At 32.0% G+C, this 25556-nt stretch overlaps 1 protein-coding gene across 3 annotated transcripts; it reads left to right on the forward strand.

Annotated features, from left to right (window-relative positions):
* The first annotated feature begins 3999 nt into the window (after positions 1 to 3999).
* Positions 4000 to 20486, forward strand: LOC134242568 (multiple epidermal growth factor-like domains protein 10). Of its 3 annotated transcripts, none has more exons than XM_062724665.1 (11): positions 4000 to 4093; positions 7028 to 7228; positions 10954 to 11202; positions 11425 to 11562; positions 12566 to 12700; positions 17263 to 17400; positions 17613 to 17753; positions 18719 to 18847; positions 19011 to 19157; positions 19902 to 20031; positions 20255 to 20486. In XM_062724665.1, exons 1-11 carry the CDS (start codon positions 4030 to 4032, stop codon positions 20445 to 20447), a joined length of 1665 nt encoding a protein of 554 aa, XP_062580649.1. In that variant the 5' UTR covers positions 4000 to 4029; the 3' UTR covers positions 20448 to 20486. The 3 variants fall into 3 exon arrangements, with proteins under 3 accessions (XP_062580649.1, XP_062580650.1, XP_062580651.1); XM_062724666.1 differs by having other exon boundaries at positions 19902 to 20014; positions 20255 to 20374; XM_062724667.1 differs by having other exon boundaries at positions 19902 to 19996; positions 20255 to 20374.
* Positions 20487 to 25556: the final 5070 nt, after the last annotated feature.

Genomic DNA, 25556 nt, shown 5'->3' on the forward strand with positions numbered 1-25556 from the left:
TTACTCAAGATAATAGAAATGAAAGACATAAAATCAATCACAGTAAAACTTTCTAAATAAAGGGAGCTTCGGATTTTCAAGTGAAAACAGAATTTGATTTCTATTATGAATTCCATTGAATGTTGGGTTAAATATGAAATGGAAAATAATTGTATATTGTTTAACGTTCCATTCGACCAAAGTCGCTAAAAAATATATGGCAACTCTTCCTTCACCATTCAAGCACTCCATACTACAAAGTAAAAATTTGCGGGTTCATTGAACCTTTAACCCGAGGTGTCACGGTACGCGTTCTTAAAATGCAGTCAATAATGCTTAGTGACCCTGATTGCTGAGAAAAAGTCTCCATCTGAGTAAAAAAAATCGAATGAAACGTAAAATAACATACTCCAAGTTCTTAAAAACAAAAAATTAATTTTTTTTTTAAATAACAAACCAAAACAAACAACAAAAAACAACAACATTGAATTAAAATAAACTGTTGAAATTCTAAGGGGAACTCATTATGCTTTTTTATTAAACGACCTGTCTTTTTTTTTTTTTTTTTTTTAAAAAAAAACGTCTATATGATAAGTAGAAAACACCCGACTTCGCATTGTTCTCGACATTCATATATTATATAATTTTCTATAATTTTTAATTAACAATAAATAGTAATATCCATTTATATTTTCACTCGATTTGTCCCAGTGAACTTGAAATAGAAGACTCCACAGTCTCAAATGTCTGTTATATTAAAATTTATTTTTGTATGTTTTAATGACTAGAGACAATTAAGACTTACAAAGTTTTCAAGTTTAGTTATTTATAAATTAATATTCTGCTATCATCTGCATGTATATATGTAAGACTCTAAAGTGCGATGGTGACGCCAAAGTCCGATGGTCTCGCCAAACCCCGATGGCATGCGCCAAACCCCGATGGCTCGCTGTCTTTACGGATCCCAAAGTCCGATGTTCACGCCAAAGTCCGATGGCTCGTTTCCTGTGAGACAAGCGACGCTAAAATGCGATGGTCTGACACGACAAAGTCCGATGGTGCGAAGGAAAAATCAACGTTTATGAAGTCACAATAGTCCGACATCATGACGTTGTACTGCATTCAAAATCTATTGATTTATAGTATTTGTCTCGCTGACAATTTTACTTATTTTGCTTATTGTAGGGTTAGTCCTTGTACATGTACACCATTCGACTGATTGGGTTAGTTCTTGAACACCAATGTGTTTCTTCGATTTGGATTAGTCCTGCACCCACCCAAGATACTAAGTTTATGGTTGTTACACATTTTTCGACTGATAAGTGTTAGTCTCGCACCTATATCCAAAAGATTAGGGTTAGTCTTTTAATTTAATATTTATTTGTATTTATTTTAATCAATCGGGCCTTGGCATGGGGCGGCATCGCATTTTTGCGCAGTAGTACTATGACGTCATAAACGTTAATTGTTTCTGCAACATCGGACTTTGGCGTGTCGAACCATCGGGGTTTGCCGCAGACCATCGGACTTTGGCGTGACCATCGGACTTTAGAGACCTACATATATTATAAGATTATGTCTCCCAACCCATTCAAGAACTTGGTCTGAGTCTGATTAATTATTTTAACTACTTACGCATACAATGATGTTAGCAACTTAAACAACATATTTAAATAGAGTTTCTTGTAAATTTTTAGACGTTATAATTACCTAATTAGCGAGTGTGATTTATTTGAAATACTCAGTTGTATTTTGGCTAACGTGTTTTACACCAATAGTTCGACCTTTGTTTTTATACTTAATTTGACTTCTGAATGGTCCGTCTACTTGATCAAATAAAGGGAGCACGGCGGAAGAGAGAGGTCAACGGGGGATTATAACTCTTCCTACCTCCAGAATTTCCTGGGGTTCGTATTCGTGCTATGTTTACAAAGAACAAGGTACATTTTCAATACAAATTAAACCCTGTACTTTTCATGAAAGTGATATAAGAAATTAAAATTAATTCTGTCTGATTCATAGGAATTCCATGCAGTAAGAATACACAAAATCTTAACTGTGACATCAATAACTTTTGCTTTTTCTCGTAATTTCTTGTTGCAGAAGACATCAATTTTCAGGGGAAGTTTTCTTTCAGAAAACATACTCTGCAACCGTCGCCCAGAAAGACTTTGAGATATGAGGTATGTGATTTTTCAAAGCAGTTTACATAATATATCCAAAAACTGAAGTGGGCGACGGTGGCAGACTATTCTCTAAAGGAAAATAAGCACACAAATGAGTCATTCAGAGGCTTTTTTGCATTTAACTAAGAAATGCACCAAATTAATGACGTCATATTTCCACAAATTCCTCCTCCATTCCATATTCTTTGATAATTTATGATATTCTACGCAACTCTTGTTAAAGCCAATTTCATAACTTTTTTTAAGAATATCAAATTTTTAGGGAACAATAAAGCACAAACCGTACCCTTTTCTTTGCATTACTTGAAAATTTAAGAAGATTGATCATTATGAGTTATCTTACATATGCTCCTTCTATATACATGAAGAAGTACATTTATTTATATATATTATATTGTATATTATAAATGTAAATTGACAACTAATTTACAGTAAATTTTGAATTTTATTATTATAACAAAGCTTATATACAAATTTAAAATACATACTTAAACAAGTCACTCGGACATAAAAATCTTAGTATGTAACCAAATCCGAAGAGACCTAATATAAGTAAACGTAGTCTCAAGATACTAAGAAACACACTTCGTTTGCAGTGATTTACGATAAAAAACATAATTTTTATGAATACTTTTTAGACGGGCAATAGAACTGATAAAAGTAGTAGCAACAATACTTATGCTTGTAAGAAAATGCCGATTGAAGAAAATTAAGGGAGACATTGAAGCTGCAATTTGTCTTCCACATTAATTCTGAGAATACCATGAGTTTTCACATGTGTATGATCCCAGATTCAAAATATCCCCAACAAGACAACTCTTTTTTTTAGATTCTGTACTTATATATGGAATAATCATGAAATATACTTTTACATGAGTCTTTTTCCAATTGACTATAATATGTAGTGACAAAACTTACACAACCTGAACAAGGAGAGAACAAAATAAAAGAAGCAAGCATTCTGAGTATATCGAAAAAGCAATACTAGTTCACTAGTAGCAAATGCAGTCTTGTTTCATTAAAGATTAAAAATGCCCTAATTAAATTCAAAATCATTTAGGCGGAACGAAACTTGATCTAATACTCATTAAGGTAAAGTCATATATCAATAATCATCTAAATATGCGCTATCCTTTGATAGAAAACCAGGGGACCAAAATATCTTAATTTGTTTCTGTTTATGCCAGTGTAAGTTAAATACATGCATATACGTTGATTTATGTATTCTTTTCTGTCCAAATTGATTTTACAGATATACTTTGCAAAGTGATTTGCAGTGTTTCGTACAATCATATGTGATCATTTTGTTTGCTTAACTTTCAAAAAGTATCGATTAGAAATGATTTCCGAAAGTGAAGTGTATTTTTAAGCATCAAGTGTTGTTAATTGAGATTTGTTCATTTTAAATCAAGTATTACATTGTCTTTAACGTCAATTCAATCAATATTGATATTTTTCTGGTAAATGTCAACCATTTTCACAACCACAAGTGTTCATGAAATGAAAATATCTTGATTACGTTATAAAATAAAATGACTTAAACAATAAACTGTCCTCATATAATAAACTTTTTTTTAAATTTATTATAAAAATACCAAACCCTCTTAATCGAAATAACATTTCAATTAGCCCACATGTCATGATCCTGATATGGGACTGATTTGTGATTTTAAGATACGAAAAACCTTTTGTTCCTACAATGACTAAAGATTTAAACGTTTTCTAACATTTGCTTACTTAATTTAAATGATAATATTCGCCATAGCATGCATGTTATCTTGACTAAATGGTCTAAAAATAAAACGTTGTTGTCCTTGACTGCACCCTGCAATCTATCGTAAAACCTGAAAGACATGTTCAGAATATGCGTCTTATTTTCTCGTGTTTACTTTTTAAGCTTTCCATTGTGAATATCTCATTCGGATACGGTTTGTATCAAATGATTTCTTTTTACCATTTTCATCAGTTGTATTTACTTCTTTTGTTTCATTTGATAATGTATACAATAACCAGGAAGAAAGACAGTACGATATTATTTTTAGAATCATATGTCATGGCAAATAATAAAAGTTCAAACTTATTATTAAATTTCTTAATATGAAAGTTGAGATTTACATAGTCTCATATTTGGATCCTGATTGAATGATTAACTTGCACTCTGAATTTATTTAAATAAATTCTATTGATATCAATGGCTGTACATACGAAAGCCCAGAAGGCTCATTCGAGATTCGAGTTTCGAAATACGAGATTCGAAATTCGAAATACGAGATTCGAAATTCGAGATTCGAGATTCGAGTTTCGAGATTCAAGATCCAAACTAACCAATCAAAAGTGATTTATAACAAATGGGTCATTTGCTAAAATGATAATGCAAGAAAAAATGTTTTATGTATCAAAAAGAAATAAAAATAAAATTTGGATTACATTTTGAAAAATACATATATAATTTTATTTTTCTCATAAAAAAATATAGTAAATACGTATATATGGAATATTATATGGTCTTATTGTTGACGTGCGGAACAAGTAGGTCAACTATTTTTTTTTTATAAGATCATTGCTGAGGGAGAATATTGTATTTGATTATAAATAGATATGAAATACTAGTATTATGAATCGTCTCTACACTGCACAGTATTTCAAGGGTATATATTTCATTACATTTATAAAGGGTACATTTGTGCAGTGAGACTTGACTGCTGAATTGAACTGTAGCGTTACAAGGTTTCACGAGTATATTTTAGTCTTTGGTATGCCAGAGACTAAAATTTAAAACTATAACGCTATAGTTCTACATCTAATTTAGACCCATCTACTATTGATATAAGATAAAATAAATGCCGCATTTATTTTAATTGATATTGCCAATCTGTATTGTATATATAATGTTTAATTAACTCAAGAAATCAAAGCCTTAGATTAAGATAAGTAATTGAATGCTTAATTTTTATGTATTTCCTCCATCAGGAAAACGAAGTCGATTTTTGTTTTTCAATACTACGTCGCCTTTCAAATTTTACAAAGTGTGTTTGGAAAATAGGCAGGTGGGGTCGGCAGGGGTGGGGTTATTGTTAATCTTTAGACACTTGGCACTTATTTATAACTTTGTTTTTATGTTATCAATCCCGGAAACAAAGTAGACAATACAAAAATCTATATACTCCTGATATATGTATTCTATTTAATATTTAAGACGCCATAATATAAATTGAAGTATATTTTGCTGATCAAAAATTCAATGATAATTTAAATTTCCTTCTAATATATATAACACTCTTTCTTGCATTGTAATTTTATCAAATGACTCATTTGTTATTAATATATTGTATGATTTCTTGATAGCAAAATCATAATAAAGGGGAGTAATCAAATGTTGAACCCGCTTTTGATTGGTTAATCTGGATATTGAATCTCGAAACTCGAATCTCGAATCTCGAATTTCGAATCTCGTATTTGGAATCTCGAATTTCGTATTTCGAACCTCGAATCTCGAATGAGCCTTCTGGACTTTCGTATGTACATGATATATATTTCACTGCATTTAACTGACGTCTAAAGTTCATATGACTGCTTTTTGAAACATTTTTGGGGTTCGTAGATTTGTTTTGTATTTGCTTTGACCACTTTTCCACTATATATGATGCTGACTGGAGTCTATAAATAGATGATAAAATAAATAACACCACGTATAAAGATACAAATGCACTCTCTCAGGAGCAGTTTAATATTTCAAACACTACAGTTTTCTTTTTCGTAACTCGATCTATAGAAAAACCCAAAATATATGTAATTAATGAACTAAGAATGATAAGTATTTATTAGTGCGGTTGGGCAGGGAAATGTTTGACTGGACTGACAGAGATTCTTCAAATGGCGTTATTTTTCTAAAAAAGAAATCGTGTGTGCGTTTACAGAGCACCTGTAGAAGGTATGTAATAATTTCCATAAGTACATTGTATTTTTACATCCCCCCCCTTCGCCAAAGTAAGGGGACATTAAATCTCATTCGTCTGTCCGCCTTTCATTATAACTTTAATCTTGTTCATAACTTTTGAATGAGAAGAGATTATGGCTTCTATATACTATATGGACATGACCTTTGAGGAGACGTTTCCAATACAATATGAATTTTAACTCTCTCACCTTTACCTGAAGTTTGACCTACTTTAAAAGAATTTAAATTTTACTATAAATTGGTAAAAAATTTTAAAGAAAAAAGATACAGTTTTTATAGTAAAGACGTATTTAACCTTTTTAAATATACTATGATTGTTGATCATGTGACCCTGACATTGAAATTTGACTTTTTTTTCAAATATTTGTAATATTCCGTCAACTATTGATTCAGTAGAGAAAGTGTTTTCGTATTTGCCATGTGCATTACCTGTGACAAGACGTTTTAGAGCAACTTTTGACTTTCCATCCGACCCTTCCATGGCCTTCATATTTTTAATTTTCAAAAACTTACGAAACTTACGAAATGATGACTGAAAACGCGACTTTTCATATCCTATTTCATCAACCTGTTGGTTACTAGCTTGACTCGTTTCAAAAAATGTTCCAACATATATATCGTGTATACATGTACAACGCTTGTGTATCTATTTAATTAGGAGACATGAACGAAAAATTCAGGTGTTATAATAATATTGCTACACTGTATACAATTAAAGAAAGTTGGTGATAAAAGTTGAAGTCTTTACTTTTATTGTAGGGTCACCATAAGCGTTATACACTAGTGAACCATGTGCATCGGGCACTTATTAACATGCGTTGCTACTAAGACTTATTTTGTATTTCTTTGACTCTCTGTAAATATTTTTTTTCTGATTTCAAATCGACTTTGTGTGTATTTTCAGACGATATATCGGCACATAAACCAACAGAGCAAAGCACAATATACACTAAAACTGATGTGTCTCAGAATGCTGTAGACAGATCTTTATTCACATGTTCTACTACTGATAGTTCAAATCCAGCTTGGTGGTATGTGGATCTCCAAAAAGTCAAAAGTATCTATGACGTAGAGATTTACTTCAGACTTTATGGTACCGAATATGGTAAGTAACAAACAAACACATAAATCCAACGAAATTTAAATAATTTAAATAAATTCCTTCAATTCTTTACTCTTTGAAAACACCAGTGCACAAAAAATTTATTTAATCATTAAGAGATTTTTGCTCAATCCAAAAATGCGATTTGGAGGAAGATAGCTAGCATTTTGATCGAGCTTCTCTTGTTCGAAGAAGCCAGGTATATTAAAAGGTATAATATAAGCAAAATTAATCAATCACATTCTTATAATAAGATAAGAATTTTATTGATATCATAGACTGATACATCTTGTAATTTGTCATCAGCTCAAATACTTAAATAATGTTCGTTATCTCCGTATATTTCGTAAAAACTACTCTGATTGCACACACAATGACTCTGAATTTAATATATGTATAAGAAAGATAATGGAGTTCTTCACAGGCAGTACTTATGCAGTCTTTGGGGATCATGTTAGGAGACCATCTTTTCTTCCAAACTGTTGAAATTCTAATGGGCTCTAATTGTGCTCCTTTATTAGCGGAGAAGAGGGAAAAAATAGCAGTGGTTTTCAATTCAGATAAATGGACGGAGTATTATCAATTTACAATTAAAGTTGTTTTTTTTTTACAGTTTGAAAAATAAATAATTTCACATGTTGAAAATTATGATAAGGCCAATAAAAATATAACTCACAATGTAAAGATAAGTAATAAGGTATAATTTTAAAAACATCTTTTGGGCTAAATACAGATTGGTTCGAGATAGTTTACCATAAAGCCCTAAGGCTTCTTCTTTGATCTCATGAAAAACGCATATTTATAACCCGATAGATATTTAAAAATGATACCTTATTTTTTAAATAATGACCTTGTTAGCGAACAAAGCTAAGAAATTAGTCATGTTTTAAATAATGTGCTTATTATCCAATTGTTAAGAGTTGCTATCTTTTTTTTTACTAAATTGACTACGAAGAATTCCGTCTACCCGATAAATACATAGGGCCCACAGCAGGTGCAAAGGTCAGCAGAGGATGCTTACTTCTCCCTGGCACCTGATCCCTCCTCCGAAATTTCCATGGGTCAATGTTTTATGCACTCTTTTCATAATTGTATTGTTAATAATTTTTTTGAGATCGATCACTCGTTGTTATCTTCACTTTTAAAATAAGCCAGCGTGGCGTAATGGTAAGAGAGTCTGCTCTAGATTGATTTAAAGCATGTTGTTGAAATCCCTTTCGAGATTTTTCACAAATAGAATTATGGGGGCCCACAACCTGTCGGGGAGAGCTTCCAATTTTGTCTAAAACTCATATACTCGGCACTAACAGACATTCACTGAGAAAATAACAAAGGAATGTTTTTAGGATGACGTTTTAGAAAACAGAAAGGAAGTATAATGTGTTTAATAAAAAAATGTTCTAAATGGATAAAATGAGTTAAAGTTTTAACTCAATATCAATTTTAAAAAATTAATGTTTGATTATTTGAAGAAAATATAAAGGAACAAAAGTCAATGTATGGTATAGGTAATGCAGAGGAAATTCGGACACAATTTTTGATTTTTCATTATTTTCAAAATGATTTATTTCTTGCATTATTAGTCACGATGTAAAGGTTACATGTATTTTTAGAAATCATTTTGCAAATATTTTGTGTGTTAAAGTTAATGAATTTTTTCGATAATTGAAAGCTATGAAATAAAAAAATGTAAACTAAAACCATTTCAGACAACATATCTCATTAATTTGATCATTGACCCCAAATAATGTTAATACCATTAGAATTAGGACAACAAAAGTAACCTTCGCTAATAGATAATTATGTCGCCCCGAACGAAGTCGGGGACGACATATTGCGATTGTACGCATGTTTTTGTTATACAAGCAGTTTCTCGGAGATGGCTGGGATAATCTTCCTGAAACCTTCCTCAAAGGAGGATCGCTGGTTGTAGCTGTGTTGTGTGGTCATTCAGTTTCAAAATGGCTACCGTTGTCATGGAAACCTGCAAAAAGCGACAAATTTCGTCCGCGAGTGTTCTCTCTGGTACCTTTGACATTCTTCATGAAACTTTGTTGTTGTAATGATTAGTATCTGTAATTGTGCTCATTGGATTTTAAAATTGAAATTGTCAATAGTTGCCATTGAAACAGGGGAAAAGTGATAATTCTTTAACTTTGATTTTTAAATCAAAATACTGAAGGGACTGATATGAGGTGATGGGTTTACAAGCTTAGCTATAACGGGTATTGTATTAGTGATGACAAAAAATGAAAGTCTTGTCAAGTTTGGGGCGACATAAGCTATTGCTTGCAATAGCAGATCTTCTAGTTTAGAGTTCTTATCATTTAGATTTTTGTAATTTTTAAAAAATGGGAAAAAATTTAAATATGACAGAGGAAATTTGGACTGTAATAATTATCAAGTTTATGGACCAAACTCTAATTGTTTCTTTATATGAAGCAATGCTGTTTCATTGCTATAATACTTCATTATTTAAAGAGCTTTGTTGCTTGTAATATTTTGTGAGGGAAGAAAAAATGGTCACAGTGTGAAAAATTGAGGTATTTTTCGAGAAATACTAAGGGGTCACTAGCATGAAAAGTAGGTCATTGACCTTAGTTATTTGAAATTGGAATTTAGCACAGGAGTTATAAGTGTACAATGTGCAATAGGTGGTTTTTCGTCTTTATCAGTGGAATTTTTTGTCATCTGAGTAAAGGTATACCTGAAAGTTTTTTTTTGTGAGTTATTGGTGTGTAAATCACGCAAAATGGTCACGTATGAATATTTCATCAGCACACTTAACTCAATCCACACTCAATTTTTCTTATATCTACAATTTCAATTCTTATAAGCAGCAAAAATATACTCAGTGTTGAAATCTTGTTACCCTTTATCGTTATATTCTAATAAACGTCTTTGTACTCTAATTCTGACGTCACATAATAGCGCGGGATTTTTGTATTTATTTCTGCGCCTGCGTACAAACAAAATAGCATTCAAATCAATCTTATAATTGTTGAAGTAGAAGAATACAGCAAATGTTAATTCAATGTAGTGATTGTTATTTGAAAAAACACTGTTGATATATCGATTGAAACAAATGGAAATAAAGAACAGTATTCAAGATCAAAAGTCCATTAAACAATACAAAATAGAAGCTTAAGAAACACGGAACTCTAAAACATCTGAGGTAAGATCGGGAGCGATGGAGGAGTGAGCATCCCCTGCTGAACGGTCAAACGCGCCGTGTGCTCTTTGTCATGATCGGGACCTAACGGAAAATTCCGTCGTCGATTCAGTGTTTAAGTAATGGACTAGCAATTAGTATGAAAAACCCCTGTCAGCATATGACTCGATGGTAAATTGTATTTGCTAACAAGGTCATAGTATCTACCATAGAACTTACCAAATGATGATTTTAAACGAGACTGTTGATATTCTTGTTTCATCAACTTCAATAATTTACCTCGTTATAGAAATTGCTTATACGTAGAGCATATTCTTGCGTATCGAATCAACTGAGATACATAAACTCCGTATGCAGGTGAAGAAGGATGAGTTGAATCCAGACCAGGGGTTTCTTCACATGAATGAGTTTATAAAAATAATTCTACATTATATAAATTTAAAACTAGTCTACAAATAAAAGAACGTGATTTTTGTACTTAAGTAGTTTCAAAATACAGTAAGATGTCTTGCATTTGTAATTCCTTCTTAGTTTTATTTTTTTTGTTATAATATAGAACAACGACAGAGAGAGCGCATGTATGGATACAAACTCTACATCTCTAACAGTACAGACTTCAGTTTGTTACACGAGGCTTACTTGTGTTACAGTCACAATGGGCCAGAGTTACCCAATCTTAACGTTACACATGTATGTGTTTCATTTGGACGATACGTAATTTTCTACAATGAAAGAATTCCTGGTGTGACGTATCCCGACAATAAACATTATACATACACACAACTTTGTGAAGTTATAGTGCAAGGTAATTTTAATTCTTTTTATTGAAGATTATATTAATTGATTGTACATAAAGTATATTCATACCTGACAATCTGCTATTTACATACATCCAGCTGTGTGAAGTCACAGTACAAGGTAAATTTATTTCTTTTCATTGAAGATTATCTTAATTGATCGTTAATGAAATTTTAAACATGAGATCGATAAATGCCAAGATATCTTGAAAGATAAATGTGTTTTTAAGGTTGTGAAGAGGATGGTGTTTATGGATTCAACTGCAATGAAACCTGTCCTACTAATTGTCAAGAGAGGATGTGTTACATAACTAATGGGACTTGTGTTGGATGTAAAGACGGCTGGACTGGGGACAAGTGTACAGATGGTAAATTAGTCCAAAAACATTTTGCTTTTTCTGTTTTGTTTATTTGCGTGTGTATGTTTTTTAATAGGGTGCGCTGCCCGAGACTCATAAATCTAATAAATGCATGGAAGGAAGGCACCTTTATGGTACTAAAACTTCTTTGTGGTCTTTATTTTTGCACACCTGAGCTAAAAGCTTAAGTGGGATTTTTTTAACACAATTTGTGCGCCTGTCTGTCCGTTCGTCCTGGATTTGTTCCACATTTTAAAATTCTTCTCAAGAACCACCGTGTCAATTTCAACTTTACTTGCTACAAAGCATCCCCTTTTTCAAGGGTAACCTATCGAGATTGAGTAAAAGTTTGTTAGTATCTTTTAAAACTCTTCTCAAGAATCAATAAACCAGAAAAAATTGAAACTCATGTGAAATCTTCATTACATAGAGTAGATTTAAATTCATTGAAAGACTGATCACCAGGAGTAGGACGAGGCATGCAAAAATGTAGATATATACGTATTCAAAATTAAACACATGTATTTAATGACAAAGATACTGTAGATCACTAAATTTTCGCGACACCTTATTTTCGCGAGATAGTCATTGCCTCTTGATAAGCGAGACATAATTTTCACGAATTGTAGTTATTGCTCTATATAATCTAAAAGAATACTAATACTAAATTTTCGCGAGCACACAGTCTCGCGTAATTACGCGAAAATAAAGTTCTCGCGAATAAAAAGTTACAGTTTATATATATATATATATATATATATATATATATATATATATAGAGAGAGAGAGAGAGAGAGAGAGAGAGAGAGAGAGAGAGAGAGAGAGAGAGAGAGTGTGTGTGTGTGTGTAAATAAAACAAAATACTCGTTTCACATGTTTCATGAAAATAAAAGTAAACTATCATACATAAATTAAAGTACCTAAAAACCTTATTGTAAATATGCAGATAGATCGCACAATCAATTGTTTAAAAAAAGGGTTATGATATTGTTTTATATGTTGACTATTTCAGCTTGTCCAGCTGGATATTACGGAGCTGAATGTAGGAGAATATGTTCAGATGGATGCAGAAATAATTTCTGTAATCATGTGACTGGTCATTGTGAGGGATGTCGTACGGGATGGATGGGATTTTTTTGCAATGAAAGTAAGATTAACGAGAGTATCTTACACCAACCGAAAAGATCAATAACTAGATGAGATCTCGTTGTAGGCAACGATTGGGTCTTCCGTTGGATTTCTCGATAAGATGAGATGTGATTATGACCGAGATATTTATAAAAAGAGAATGACATTAAGTGTTCCTTTTCCGTTCCTTTTTCGTTGAATATGGCTTAGCCAAACATTCCCTTTTTCGAGATATAAGGCTATAAAAATTTAGCATTCTGGCCCCTTGGGACCCCTTATTGCGTAACATATGATCACAATTTTTAATATGTTGTTGCAAATCGTTAAGAGGAATACCTTTGCTTCAGTAATGTATTACAAAATATTGATCATTGAAGATTTAAAGATTAAAGCTTTTTGGCCCCTCCGGGCCCCTAATTTGAGGGGTCAGCCCCTTTTTCTTGATTTCAAATGAAAGGTCTTGTGATTTTAAAGACTTTGTTTAACACCTATTCACAGATTTCTTTTCGTTGGAGAAATATCCTGAATAAAAATATTTAGGGGCCACCTCTCCAAGTCCTTAATGGTGCCGTTTTGCAAAAATTCATAGGGTGCATATTATTTGGAACATTATTTTTACTATACTTTGTTCAATATTTCGTATCAAAATATTCTCTTATTTGAGAAAGAAACCGTCAAAGATTTAATATTCTAGCTTCTTGTGACCCCTAATAACGTAACGTATGATCAAAATTTATACTATGTTGTTGCAAATCGTTAAGATGAAAACATATGCTTCAATAATATATTAAAATACTTTCACTGAAATTTTCCGAACATATAATTCGTATTCTGTCTTTTCCACAGAAAAAGGGGCTTTGAAATGAATACATGTACCTGTCCTCTATGGAAGGATATGGAGATAACGAACAGTATTCAATCTCGACGTCCATTAAACAATATACAAAATAAGAGCAGAGCAAACACGGACCTCTGAAGCATCAGAGGTGGGATCAGGTGCCATGGAGGAGTGAGAATCCCCTGCCGACCGGTCACACCCGCCGTGTGCTCGTTGTCATGATCAGGAAATAACGGGAAAAAAAATAATCCGTCGTCAATTCAGTGTATAAATAATGGACTAACAATTGGTATGAAAAACGTCAGTCAGCATTTGACTCAATGATAAATTGTATTTGCTGACAAGGTCATTGTATCGACCATAGAATTTACGAAATGATGACTTTAAACGAGACTGTTGATATTTACTATATTAATTCAGTCGTCTGACCCCTACTTCATTGTAAAGCTTCATGCTTTTTATATGCATAAATTTCAACGCTATAACTTGTTGAATGTTATGGTTTAAATAAGAAATGATGATGTGAGATAAAATATTACGCTTAATTTAAAAATTCATTTTTCACATTTTACCGCGGCCAAAAAGTGCACTAATTTTTTATGGAGGCAACGAACATTAATTTAAGTCGAAAAGTCCATTCAAACAATACAAATCTAGAGCAGGGGAAACATGGGCCTCTAAACAGCAAAGGTGTGATTAGGTGCCATGAAGGAGTGAACATACCCTGCCGACCGGTCACACACGCCGAATGTTCCATTTCATGATCAGGAAATTAAAAACGCATAAGTGCTTCATTGATTCCGTGTGCTATTAAAGGCCTAATAATTGATATGAAAAATCGCCAATCAGCATTTAATTGTAGATTGTATTTGCCGATGAGGACATTGCAGACTATACAGACATTGCAGACTATACAAACTGACCAATTATCCCTGTCATCCGAAGAGCCGTGATGCACTTTATAAGCCTGTTCAGCGTATAAAGATTCGTTAAACGCGAAATTAACATTCCTGTAGATATATCTTTATAAAAGTGAATTTTTAGGAAAATGGTGTTCACTTTTACATATATTCTATTATTGTTCCAACTAACGATCTTTCCGCCATAGTAATCGGTTAACTGGTTACGAGTTGCCATCCCTTTTTTTTAAGATTTGAAAATGAATTTTGATTTAAAATTTATGCAATAAATTTGGACAAAATTTAAATAATGAAAGAAATATTTTGCTTTAAAGCATGTATTTATGGAACGTACGGCAAAAACTGTGAAAACAATTGTAGTGGATACTGTGCAAAGCAGAGGGATTGCAACAAAGAAAGTGGGGAGTGTGATGACGGATGTACACCGGGTTATAGAGGCTCTAAATGTGAACAAGGTAATATACTCGTACACATATTTCTGTACATAATCTTATCCTTATCATTTCTGTTGCTAGATATCTATCATTTTATGACGGTAAATGTTTAATTTTTTTTTATTTTCTGATGTGCCATAATAAGGAAACATGTACCAATTAGATAATGTTTACTTGTGTCAATTAATAATCTGAGAAATTACTTTTTTTAAAAGTCACAAATCTAGAAAAAAAAATCCATTAGAAATCCTTTCGTTAGAAATAAAGATAGACAGTCAGATAGGACCAGGGATGATTATAAATGAGAAAATTTAAGTATGGAAAATTATTATCTGATCTGAGATAGAATTCACGATTCTGCTAACCTTATACCTCATTTATTTATAAATAAGTGAAGTAGATTGTAAGTCGATTTAAGATAGCGTCATCTAAATGCAACACAAGCTTTATGAATATAATTTATTGTGAATTTTTATTTGAATTGTCTTTATATGATTAAAGTGTAAAGTGTAGTTAGATCAATTTCTGGCAATGATAACGCTTTTAGGGTTCATTTTACTTTGTATGATTTTGAAAACCAAAATTATATGACTGTTTTTATGACAACTGTGTGTTCAGTGCAATTTAGTCAAACATTTTAGGATTTGAATGGCACGTTTCGTTTTTGTCTGCATCTGAGAAGGGCATGTATAACCGATATTTACAGCTTTATATTGCAATAGGTGAATATAACGAACAGTGATCGCTTAGAAAAACAACAAACAACAGCAAAAACAACAAACAACAGCAAACACAACAACAACAATAGCAAAATACAAATTATTGAACAGAGCAAAAGGCACGGGAAATTGGAAATGAAAATGTTGGGATAAGGTGCTTCTGGGTAAAAAGCATCCTTTTTCGACGGTCATCTTTATAAAATTTTTCAGGCTGCGATTTCGGTACATATGGAGAAAATTGTGTAAAACTATGCAGTGGAAACTGCCTTCAAAATAAAACCTGTGATAAGATTAATGGGAAATGTATGAATGGATGTAAAGAAGGCTTTAAGGGAACTTTGTGCAACGAAAGTAAGTAAAATTCTGTCTTGTTGTGTTTCTTGTTTTGAAATTCTATGGTAATGTTGCCATAGCAGATGTATATTTTTTTTTTTTACTTTCAACCTCAATCCAAGCATATTTATAACTTTCTTTAATGTAGTAATGGATTGAGTACATCTTAATACATCTTATTATTTAAGAATGTTCATCTCATTATTTTAAGAATACTCATATATTATAAATCTTGGTCTCAGGGATGTCACTTCCTAAACTTTAGGAGTATCTTAAGAAAGCGCAGAAACATTTTTGACCTTTTATAATTTATGTAATAAATGGCTGATTAAACGAAATTTCCGCTGCCGAATGATGGCAATTAGAAACATAAAATACTGTATACTGTATACTGTATACTGTACTCACCGTGTCCTCCTTGTCATGACCGGGAAATAAAGGGAAAATTCGTAGTCAATTCGTAGTCAAAATAATGGACAAACAATTTGTATGATAAACGTCAATCAGCATTTGACTTAATAATAAATTGTATTTGCTGAAAAGGACATTGTTTCTACCATAAAACTTACGAAATGATGACTTTAAACGAAACTGCTGATATTCTTGCTCACTCTTCCATGGCACCTGATCCCACCTCTGTGGTTTTGGAAATTCATGTTTCTCTGCTCCTATTTTGTATTGTTTTATGGACGTTTGATATTGAATACGGTTCGTTATCTTCAAATATTTTATCAAGTTGTTTGTCAATAACTTACTTCGTTTCAGAAGGTGTTTATAGGTAGAAAAAGCTCTTGGGTAGTGAATCAATGAGATATATAGACCCTATATGCAAGTTTGTTATGAACGTATTTTGCTGCATAAATAGGGGAAGTTGACGATTGGATACTTAAAGACATCACATTTATCATTAGCTGTGGTTTAGAATACCATTTATGTCTTTTTTCAATCCTTAGAAATGATCATGAAATTGGTCAAAATCATAATGAAGTCGTGGTTTCATATAAGTTTATTCAAGGAACTGTTACAACAACAAACACTGAACTTTTTTTTCTTTTAATTATTAAACATTTTTAAAGCCGTAGATTAGCTGAAGTTCTGCTGACGCATGATAAGTGTTAAATATTAAGACATCAATAATCAACCCTTAAAATTCTCCTAGCTGTTAAATACAGTTAGTGGTTGATTTTTTTTTTGTTTAATAACTGCCCATTTTTTCATACATATTAGGGTATTTTGTTTGATATATTTTAAAATTTCGAAGAATTTGAAAACACAAAGCTTTGGCCTTTAAGGCAAATTTGATACTTTGCGCATTTTCTCTTGTCTTTTTTTTTCAGCTTGCGAACCTGGTGCATTCGGTCTAAATTGTTCTGGAAGATGCAGCAGCCAATGTGTGAACAAATCTTGTAATTACATAACTGGTTTTTGTGATTATGGTTGCATGCCAGGATGGAGAAATGATAAATGCAACATACGTTAGTACTTCATCATATGTCCTTATTTTACATGCATAAATTTACAAGGATATTCTATAGGTTACATATTAACCTTTTAATTATCTTAAAAAACATTGATATATGCTTAAACTTTAAGGCAAAGGTGGTGTGATGTATTTTATTTTTGAAAAAAGTGTAATTGATTAAATGTATGATTCTGACACAAACAAGCCTATTTTCATGTTAACCAGTATGTAGTGATGGTCGATTTGGTGTCAAGTGTGAAGGGTTCTGCAGTGGTAATTGTTTGAACAATGAAACCTGTCACCATGTCGATGGTCATTGTACTCATGGATGTCAGGCAGGATTTCAAGGCGGCAAATGTGATGCTCGTAAGTTACTGTATCACACGAGGGTTGTTCAAAAAGTTCGTGGACTTCTGTCATATCTTTTTCATTTGACGTCATATGTTATCCAAATTTTGTAGAATTGTTACATCGATTTGTATTCCAAAAATGACTTTATATTTTGCTTTGTTGAAAAGAAATCAAATGGAGAAGATAGGTAGTCCTTACTAAAAACGACAAAAAACGATGACGTTTTAGAACGTCACGGAGCAGCAGATAACGATGCAATTTTGTCTTTTAATTAGTAAAAAACCTGAATAAACGTAAAACGTATAAATGTTGGAGGGTTAAAAAAAATATGTCAAAAACGAGTTGTGCGTGTGTTTACAAATAGTACAGGCAGCATTTGAGTGACAGATACCATGTATCGGATGAGGACAATCTGTGAAGAAACGGGTAACTAAAAATCTTAACAGCAACTTTAAAAAGTTGGAACGTCAAGGAAAGACACGGGTGCTTCAGACTTGCTTATCCTTAGAAATAAAATAAATTAAAACATAAGCAAAGGAAACTATATAACGAAAGCAATTCTGAACAAAATATATGTCAAGTATTAGGAAAAATGATTTAATGATTGGGCATTGGATTATAGTGTGAGAAATGTATAGGGATAGCATTTAGAAATTGTTGACGCTATGTTTTGACGTTAAAATAACGTTTAGTGTGCTCCGAATGAATGAAACTTCACATATCAACAAAACAAATATTTTCACATATTATATTGTGCTTATTTTTAATTTCTAGTGAGTAATATAACAAAGATTGACATCGTCCAAGAACTTTTCGAACATATATATTGAATATTGAAAAACCGAAGTTTTATATCCTAATAAATTCTAATAATTCTTCTATTCTTTAATGAGTGGGTTTTACAGTCATGTAGACTTAAAATCCTTGTTCATTATCTTCACATTTCACGTTTTTTTTTTAGTTTTCTTTTTAATATGCAGCTTGTGGCCAGGGATTCTTCGGTAAAAATTGCTCCCAGAAGTGTTCTGTAAATTGCCATTCTATATGTAATAATGTTAATGGACTATGCACGTGCAACAAAGGATTGATGGGAAGAAATTGTTCCAAAGGTATATTTCAATAATATTAATCTAATGAATATTAAATAATTGCTAAGCAGAAATCTTTTAAATTTGAACTCTTCAGTTTTACAATTCATGTAATATATTTAAAATATATATAGACTTTATATAAAATATATCAAACATTTGTAATCCATTGGTATATTTATAGCGTGCTCCTCTGGACATTATGGTTATAACTGTGAAGAACTCTGTAGTTCAAACTGTCTGAAGAACGAGATTTGTAACATTATAAATGGAAGTTGTCCTAGTGGTTGTCAGGAGGATTACGAGGGTGATACATGTCAAAGTTTAAAAGGTGAATTTGGATATTTTTTACATTAATACTTTCAATGATTTTTTGGAACGTGTACTTGCTACCTGTATTGAAGGTTTAAGCTAATGGCATTTACAATTTTATTACTTCATTTTGTCAGGGCTTATATTAATTTGAAATGATAATTTTCTATTTTTTTACTGCGCATTTTTCAAAACTGTAATGAAAGTCCTTCACCGTAAGAACTGTTGGGTATTTTCATTCAAAAACTGTTTTATTTTGCTATAAAGAAATCTCTTTTACCACCTTCAACAATTATTTTTAATCAGAGAGAGAGAGAGAGAGAGAGAGAGAGAGAGAGAGAGAGAGAGAGAGAGAGAGAGAGAGAGAGAAGGGGTGAAAATAGTTATTCACTGATTTTAATTATATGGTAAAACGAGAAATTAATGTGTTAGAACAATTTTAATTGTGTATTTATTGTTACATTTAAAAAAGTAAAGAATTAATTGACTCATCTACTTGAAAAAAAATCTTTAAATGCATTCTTCTCCAGAATGAATAATTATGAATTGATGTGCTTACTATTTTTTTTAAATTTAATTGCCATATGAGCTAAGGTAGGTATATGTACAGAAAAATAGGCACAATAATGAAATTATTGAAAGTTTCATGCAACATGTTAAATATTTTACATTATGCTACATTTTCAAATTTCTGTTCATGTTTTAGAAAATCTTCTGATAAGTTGAGTTTAAATATGTTAAAGATATATTTTTTATTTGGAAGGTTTTGTTCCACTGCCTTCCATAGACGCATACACGGAAGATAGAGGCAAAGTTGACGGACTGACAGCAGGATTGGTCATTTCTTTACTTCTCAATGTAGGATTCTGTTTCACGGTACTTTGTCTTATCAGGTATATTTGACAGATGAAACTAGAAGATACAAATCAGTATAAATCATGGCTTCTATTTATTGTCCACAGTCTGATATACATTTTTGGTTGTGTGTCGGATATATCAAGTATACAGTATATAGCATTCTAAATGTAATATGAAATATTTATATATTCTTTGAATCTATGAAATTTCAAAAGACAGTGTGGTTCAAAACCATTAATAACATATTTCACAATTCAGAAAAAAGAGAAATGAGAAGGGAAATGACCAACCATCATACGATATCACCAGTAGAGAGAGTTTCCAACAAAGTTCAACACCTGATCGTGTTGACCATGTTGAAAATCACGCATACGAGGAATTGAATACCACACAATCCGTCCATATCTATAGAAATCTCTCGTTAAATGATGCCAGGACAAACTCCTCATAATTTCAAGAGTAGCAAGATGTATATATATCTTATAGCAAGCAAGGAAATAAAAAAAAAATAAATTAAAATTGTCCTATTGTTATTTAAAACACTCAGAGATAGAACAACGTTAGTCGGTTTATAGATAAAGTGCTATTTCGGGTTCTTACATCACATAGCATCCTGCAGTTGAGACATTTGGAAGACATACACTTTTTATTTTGTTTTCTTTGAATCAAGTACAAATATATCATCATTTGTTTCTGTCTTAAAAACCGTTCACGGTAGCTCAGTCGGTAGAGCGCTCGCTTCGTGATCGGGAGGTCGTGAGTTCGAATCTCGGCCGCGACAAACCCAAGTCGATAAAAAATGGGTAGTTACTGTTCCTTCGCCATGCGCTCGGCACTTTCAAGTGAAAGTTGCGGGTCCTTCGGATGAGACCTTAAAAACCGAGGCCCCGTGTCAGCGGCAGGCGTTGGCACGATAAAGATCCCTCACTGCTCAATGGCCCTGAGTGCCGAGTAAACGTCAAAATTTGAAGCCCTTCACCGGCATACGGCGACGTCTCCATATGAGTGAAAAATTCTCGAGAGGGACGTTAAACACTATACAATCAATCAATCTGTCTTAAAATAGAAAAACAATATGAGGTAACCGGCAGTCTGAAAATAATGCATAAGCAATCCATAACGAAACTATACCGTAGTGACCGATGATAATGTACAAAATGTTCCGCCTGTAATATAGAGGTAGTAGAGGCATTCGTGGAGGAGAGATTCTGAGCATCAGTTTGTGTCACTACATATATGTTCATATATTCGGGGCGTAACCTAAGAGGTACTTAAAGGGATTGAGCAAGTATATAAGGCAAAAAATTAAAATGAACTTCACCTGGAAAAATAAATGACTCCCAGAAAAATTACGCCTGGAAACTAAAATTAAGTCTGAAACGGAAGTACCACTACTGGTATAATACTATGCTGTAATACCGTAATACTATGTGAAAGTCCTTATTATGTAATACAATGTGACCTGAAAACTTAAGAAGCCAAAATGGATTGATTGATTGTTTATTGTTTAACTTCCCTCTCGAGAATTTTTCACTCATATGGAGATTCCGCCACTTGCCGGCGGAGAGCTACAAATTTTCACCTGTATTCGGCATTGAGGACCGATTGTGAAAAAAAAACTTGAACACATAGGTTTGTGCAGGAATCATTAAAAAGTTTTATCATTATATGCCCATATCCCCATAAATTGTCTTATACTGTAGAAGTACTTTTTTTCCGCGCGGTATTAGTTTACGCTATGTACACGGTCGCAAATTTTCCGCGGAAATTTGTCCAAGCGTTCTTGATATAAATGCAAGGCATATAGTGACAGTTCTAAAAAAAATCCGCGTAATTTTCAATCCGCGGATTGAACGGAAAATGAGATTCTGCGGAATTATGACCCTGTGGGAAAAATACGTCTACAGTATGTAAATGTATCAAATCGGTGCAGATGAATTATTTTTGAAAAAGTGACATAAGACTTTATGCTACTAAATTCCCCAGCTTTTCAATGTGAATCACCGGAAAAGAAAAATGGTTACTTGGAATTGTTAAATGACTACAACCGGAAAAATGTACGTGAGACAATAACTCTAATTCAAAGGGAAAATTAAAAAATCGTACCTTTACTAAATATGTACCTGTTATATATATGAACTTGATTTTTACTGATATCGTCTTTTTTATTAAAGAATATTCAAATAGAAAAAAATTGTAAACTGATAAAATGTATATTTTATTTAAATTCGTTGCTTCAACTTTATTCCAGGTGACGTATTTGCAACCAAACAGCATTGAAACTAAACGATTTCCACGCCTATCTCTTCCAACAATATATAACTATATTACTAAACGATTTAAAGCCTGCCAAACATTTTATTTTTACCAAGTTTTAAATGTCTTGAAAAACTAGTCTAAAAATATAACAGATGTCCATGAATGCACATGACTTATGAACGTAACTAGAAAATCAGGATTTAGAAATGCGTATTTTTTTTTTCAAATGTTTACTTGTTCAATTTTTTAGCATGGACATTTCTGCAGGATACGGTTTGTACGAGGCAGTTTTATCTTAAAAGTAATCAGTAATGCAAAAATTTTCGATTCATTTATTTTATACTGACCAGGAAGTTTATTTCTTGAAGTGACGATTCAAAGGGGTTAGGGGAATTAGAATTCTAGATATTTTAGGAAAAAGGAAAAAAGGTTAAAAAGGAATTAATTTTTCAAACCTTAAGAAGAATGTCGTACTGAAAATCATGATTGAAAGCATTTGTTAAAACTATACATTCCATGGTTTGTTACAAATACTAAGATTTTTTCTCTATCTCTCCATCGAGAAAATTAAGGTATATGTGAACCCCAGATCAAGGCCTAAAACGATGAATAAGTGAATAGAAATAGAAACTTTCCTTTAGCCGTATTAATTTTAGCGTGGACAATTTGTTTGGTAGTAATTTGAACAATTTTCTATGGATAATTTTTTGTTCTTGTATTATAAAAACTGAATAGTAAAAAAAATGGTCTGCATTTAACATTATGCCTTTCTGAAATCTTGAGAAAATCCTTATTTATCTATACAAACCTACCAAGAAGTAATCTGTTACATATGTCCACTCATGCGAAGTACCCATAGTACACATACAAAAATGTAATTGATTTAGATCTTTTGAACAATTTGTTCACTGAAATTATAGGGTGTCTTTAAAAATTGCAAAACACTATATTTTAAAACAGCTAAAGAAATCGGCAATACGGTAGCAATGCTTATAACATTAACATGAATGAACTTAAAACTTTCAATACAAATTTGGAGCAGAGCAAGACAACGGACTTTCAAAACATCAGTTCGAGGCGGAAGCAAGTTTCCTACGGGGATAAATATCACCTGTCGATCGGTTACGCCTGTGTCGAGAAAAAACGAAAACAGTGAACAATTTAGTGTAAAAATAATGACATGTTATGATTAGCATGAAAGATGTCATTCAGTATCAAATTAAGATAGATAAATTACATTTACCAACAAGGTCATTCTATCGACTACAGAATAAGCAAAATATATTTAAACGAGACTATTGATTTCCTTGTATCATCATCTTATTTGTCTATAGTTCGCCTCATTTTATAAATTGATTATGGGCAGAAGTTAATCTCCTGCGGATTTAATTAATAGTAATTTAGAGACATGTAATGCTATTTTTACATTTTATAGAAATTCATGCATTACATTATGTAGACACACATTACTTTAATTATCATGCACAGTGTGCGTATTGAAAAACACCACTGAATGTTCCACAAAATTTTCAAAATGCTCTTCTTAAGAGGTTTATTTTAAATTTGTTTTTATATTCATGCATTACATTATGCAGACACACATTACTTTAATTATGATGCACAGTGTGCGTATTAGGAAAAAAAAAACACCACTGAATGTTTTACAAATTTTCAAAATGCTCTACTTAAGGTAGGATTCTCATATTTCTAATATTTAAAAATTAATGAAATTTTCACAGAATCAAGAAGACAATATCAGTAAGTGAAAGTATCAGTGAAATTAAATTTGACCGTTTTATATTAGAAGCAAGGTCAGGTCAAGGTCATTATCTTTCTCCTTGAGATTAAGAATAAAAAATAACTGTTGCCAATCATGTGATACCTACTTTTATTTCAAAAGTTTAATGATTGTTCTTTTTGCATAAAAACATATTACTATATCAGGTCTATAGCATGATATTACCAAATTTAAATAAATAATTTAACTTAACTGGATATTGGTTAATCCGAATTTTCTCTGTTTTTCTTAATTTTTTAGGATATATTAGTTATTTTCATATGCTTCCTATATTTAACTTTTTCTTATTTTCACATATAATAAAGTAGTATTATAAATGTACAAAATGATACAAAAACAAAAAGTTTTGATTGTTTACTAAGAGAGAAAAAATACTTTTTATAGATTTTTGGCTCAAATCTGCACTTTGATAGGAAACGTTTAAAAGCTAATAAAGTTCTAGTTTATTTGAAAAATCATATTTATTTGATATATTTTGAAAGTTTAGTCCTTCATTATTAATCTAACTTACATTTGAAAATTTCTCCAAGTCTTCGATTGTGTAAAAATTATAACTAAATTCATTGTTCTATTATAATTTTGAGAGGCAGAAAAGAAGATATTTTCATACGCCACCATTCCGCCAAAAATATAGTCCCTGCTAGTTTTCAAACACAGTTTACCATTTCTATTTAAAGTTGTACAATTGTAATGAGGAAAGAAAAATATGGTCTTTTAAATTCCTTACACCTCAATATGTAAGACATATAAGCAAATATGCTTTGAATGTTTCATCTTGTCAGAAACCAGAGAAGAATCCTACCTTAAGAGGTTTATTCTAAATTTGTTTTTAGATTTATTTTCAAATATGAATATTTTCTGTGTATTTTAGACGATATATCGGCTCATAAACCGGCAAAACATAGCATCGGTTTATCTATGACTGACGTGGCTAATAATGCTGTAGACAGATCTTTATCCACATGTTCTTCCTCCGAACCTTCAAATCCAGCATGGTGGTATGTAGATCTCGGAAACGTCAAAAGTATTTATGACGTAGATATTTATTTCAGAAAGAAGGATATGGAAATAACGAACAGTATTCAATCTCAACGTCCATTAAACAAATATACAAAATAAGAGCAAAGCAAACACGGACCTCCGAAACATCAGAGGTGGGATCAGGTGCCATGGAGGAGTGAGCATCCCCTGCCGACCGGTCACACCCGCCGTGTGCTCGTTGTCATAATCAGGAAATAACGGAAAAAATCCGTGGTCAATTCAGTGTATAAATAATGGACTAACAATTGGTATGAAAAACGTCAGTCAGCATTTCATTCAATGATAAATTGTATTTGCTGACAAGGTCATTGTATCGACCATAGAATTTACGAAATGATGACTTTAAACGAGACTGTTGATATTCTTGTTTCATCAACTTGCTTGTCAATAATTTACCTCGTTTAAGAAATTGTTCATACGTAGAGCATGCTCTTGCGTATCGAATCAACTGAGATATAAATA

This window comes from Saccostrea cucullata, unplaced genomic scaffold (genome assembly GCF_032062105.1).
Source record: "Saccostrea cucullata isolate Sc308-1 unplaced genomic scaffold, CSIRO_AGI_Scuc_v1 ctg2686, whole genome shotgun sequence".
Lineage (NCBI taxonomy): Eukaryota > Metazoa > Mollusca > Bivalvia > Ostreida > Ostreidae > Saccostrea > Saccostrea cuccullata.

Coding starts and splice junctions, on each gene's coding strand:
- LOC134242568 (XM_062724665.1), top strand. CDS start 4,030: ATGCGTCTTATTTTCTCGTGTTTACTTTTTAAGCTTTCCATTGTGAAT. Junction 7,229..10,953: donor ACTTTATGGTACCGAATATG/GTAAGTAACAAA, acceptor GTTATAATATAG/AACAACGACAGAGAGAGCGC. Junction 11,203..11,424: donor TTGTGAAGTTATAGTGCAAG/GTAATTTTAATT, acceptor TGTGTTTTTAAG/GTTGTGAAGAGGATGGTGTT.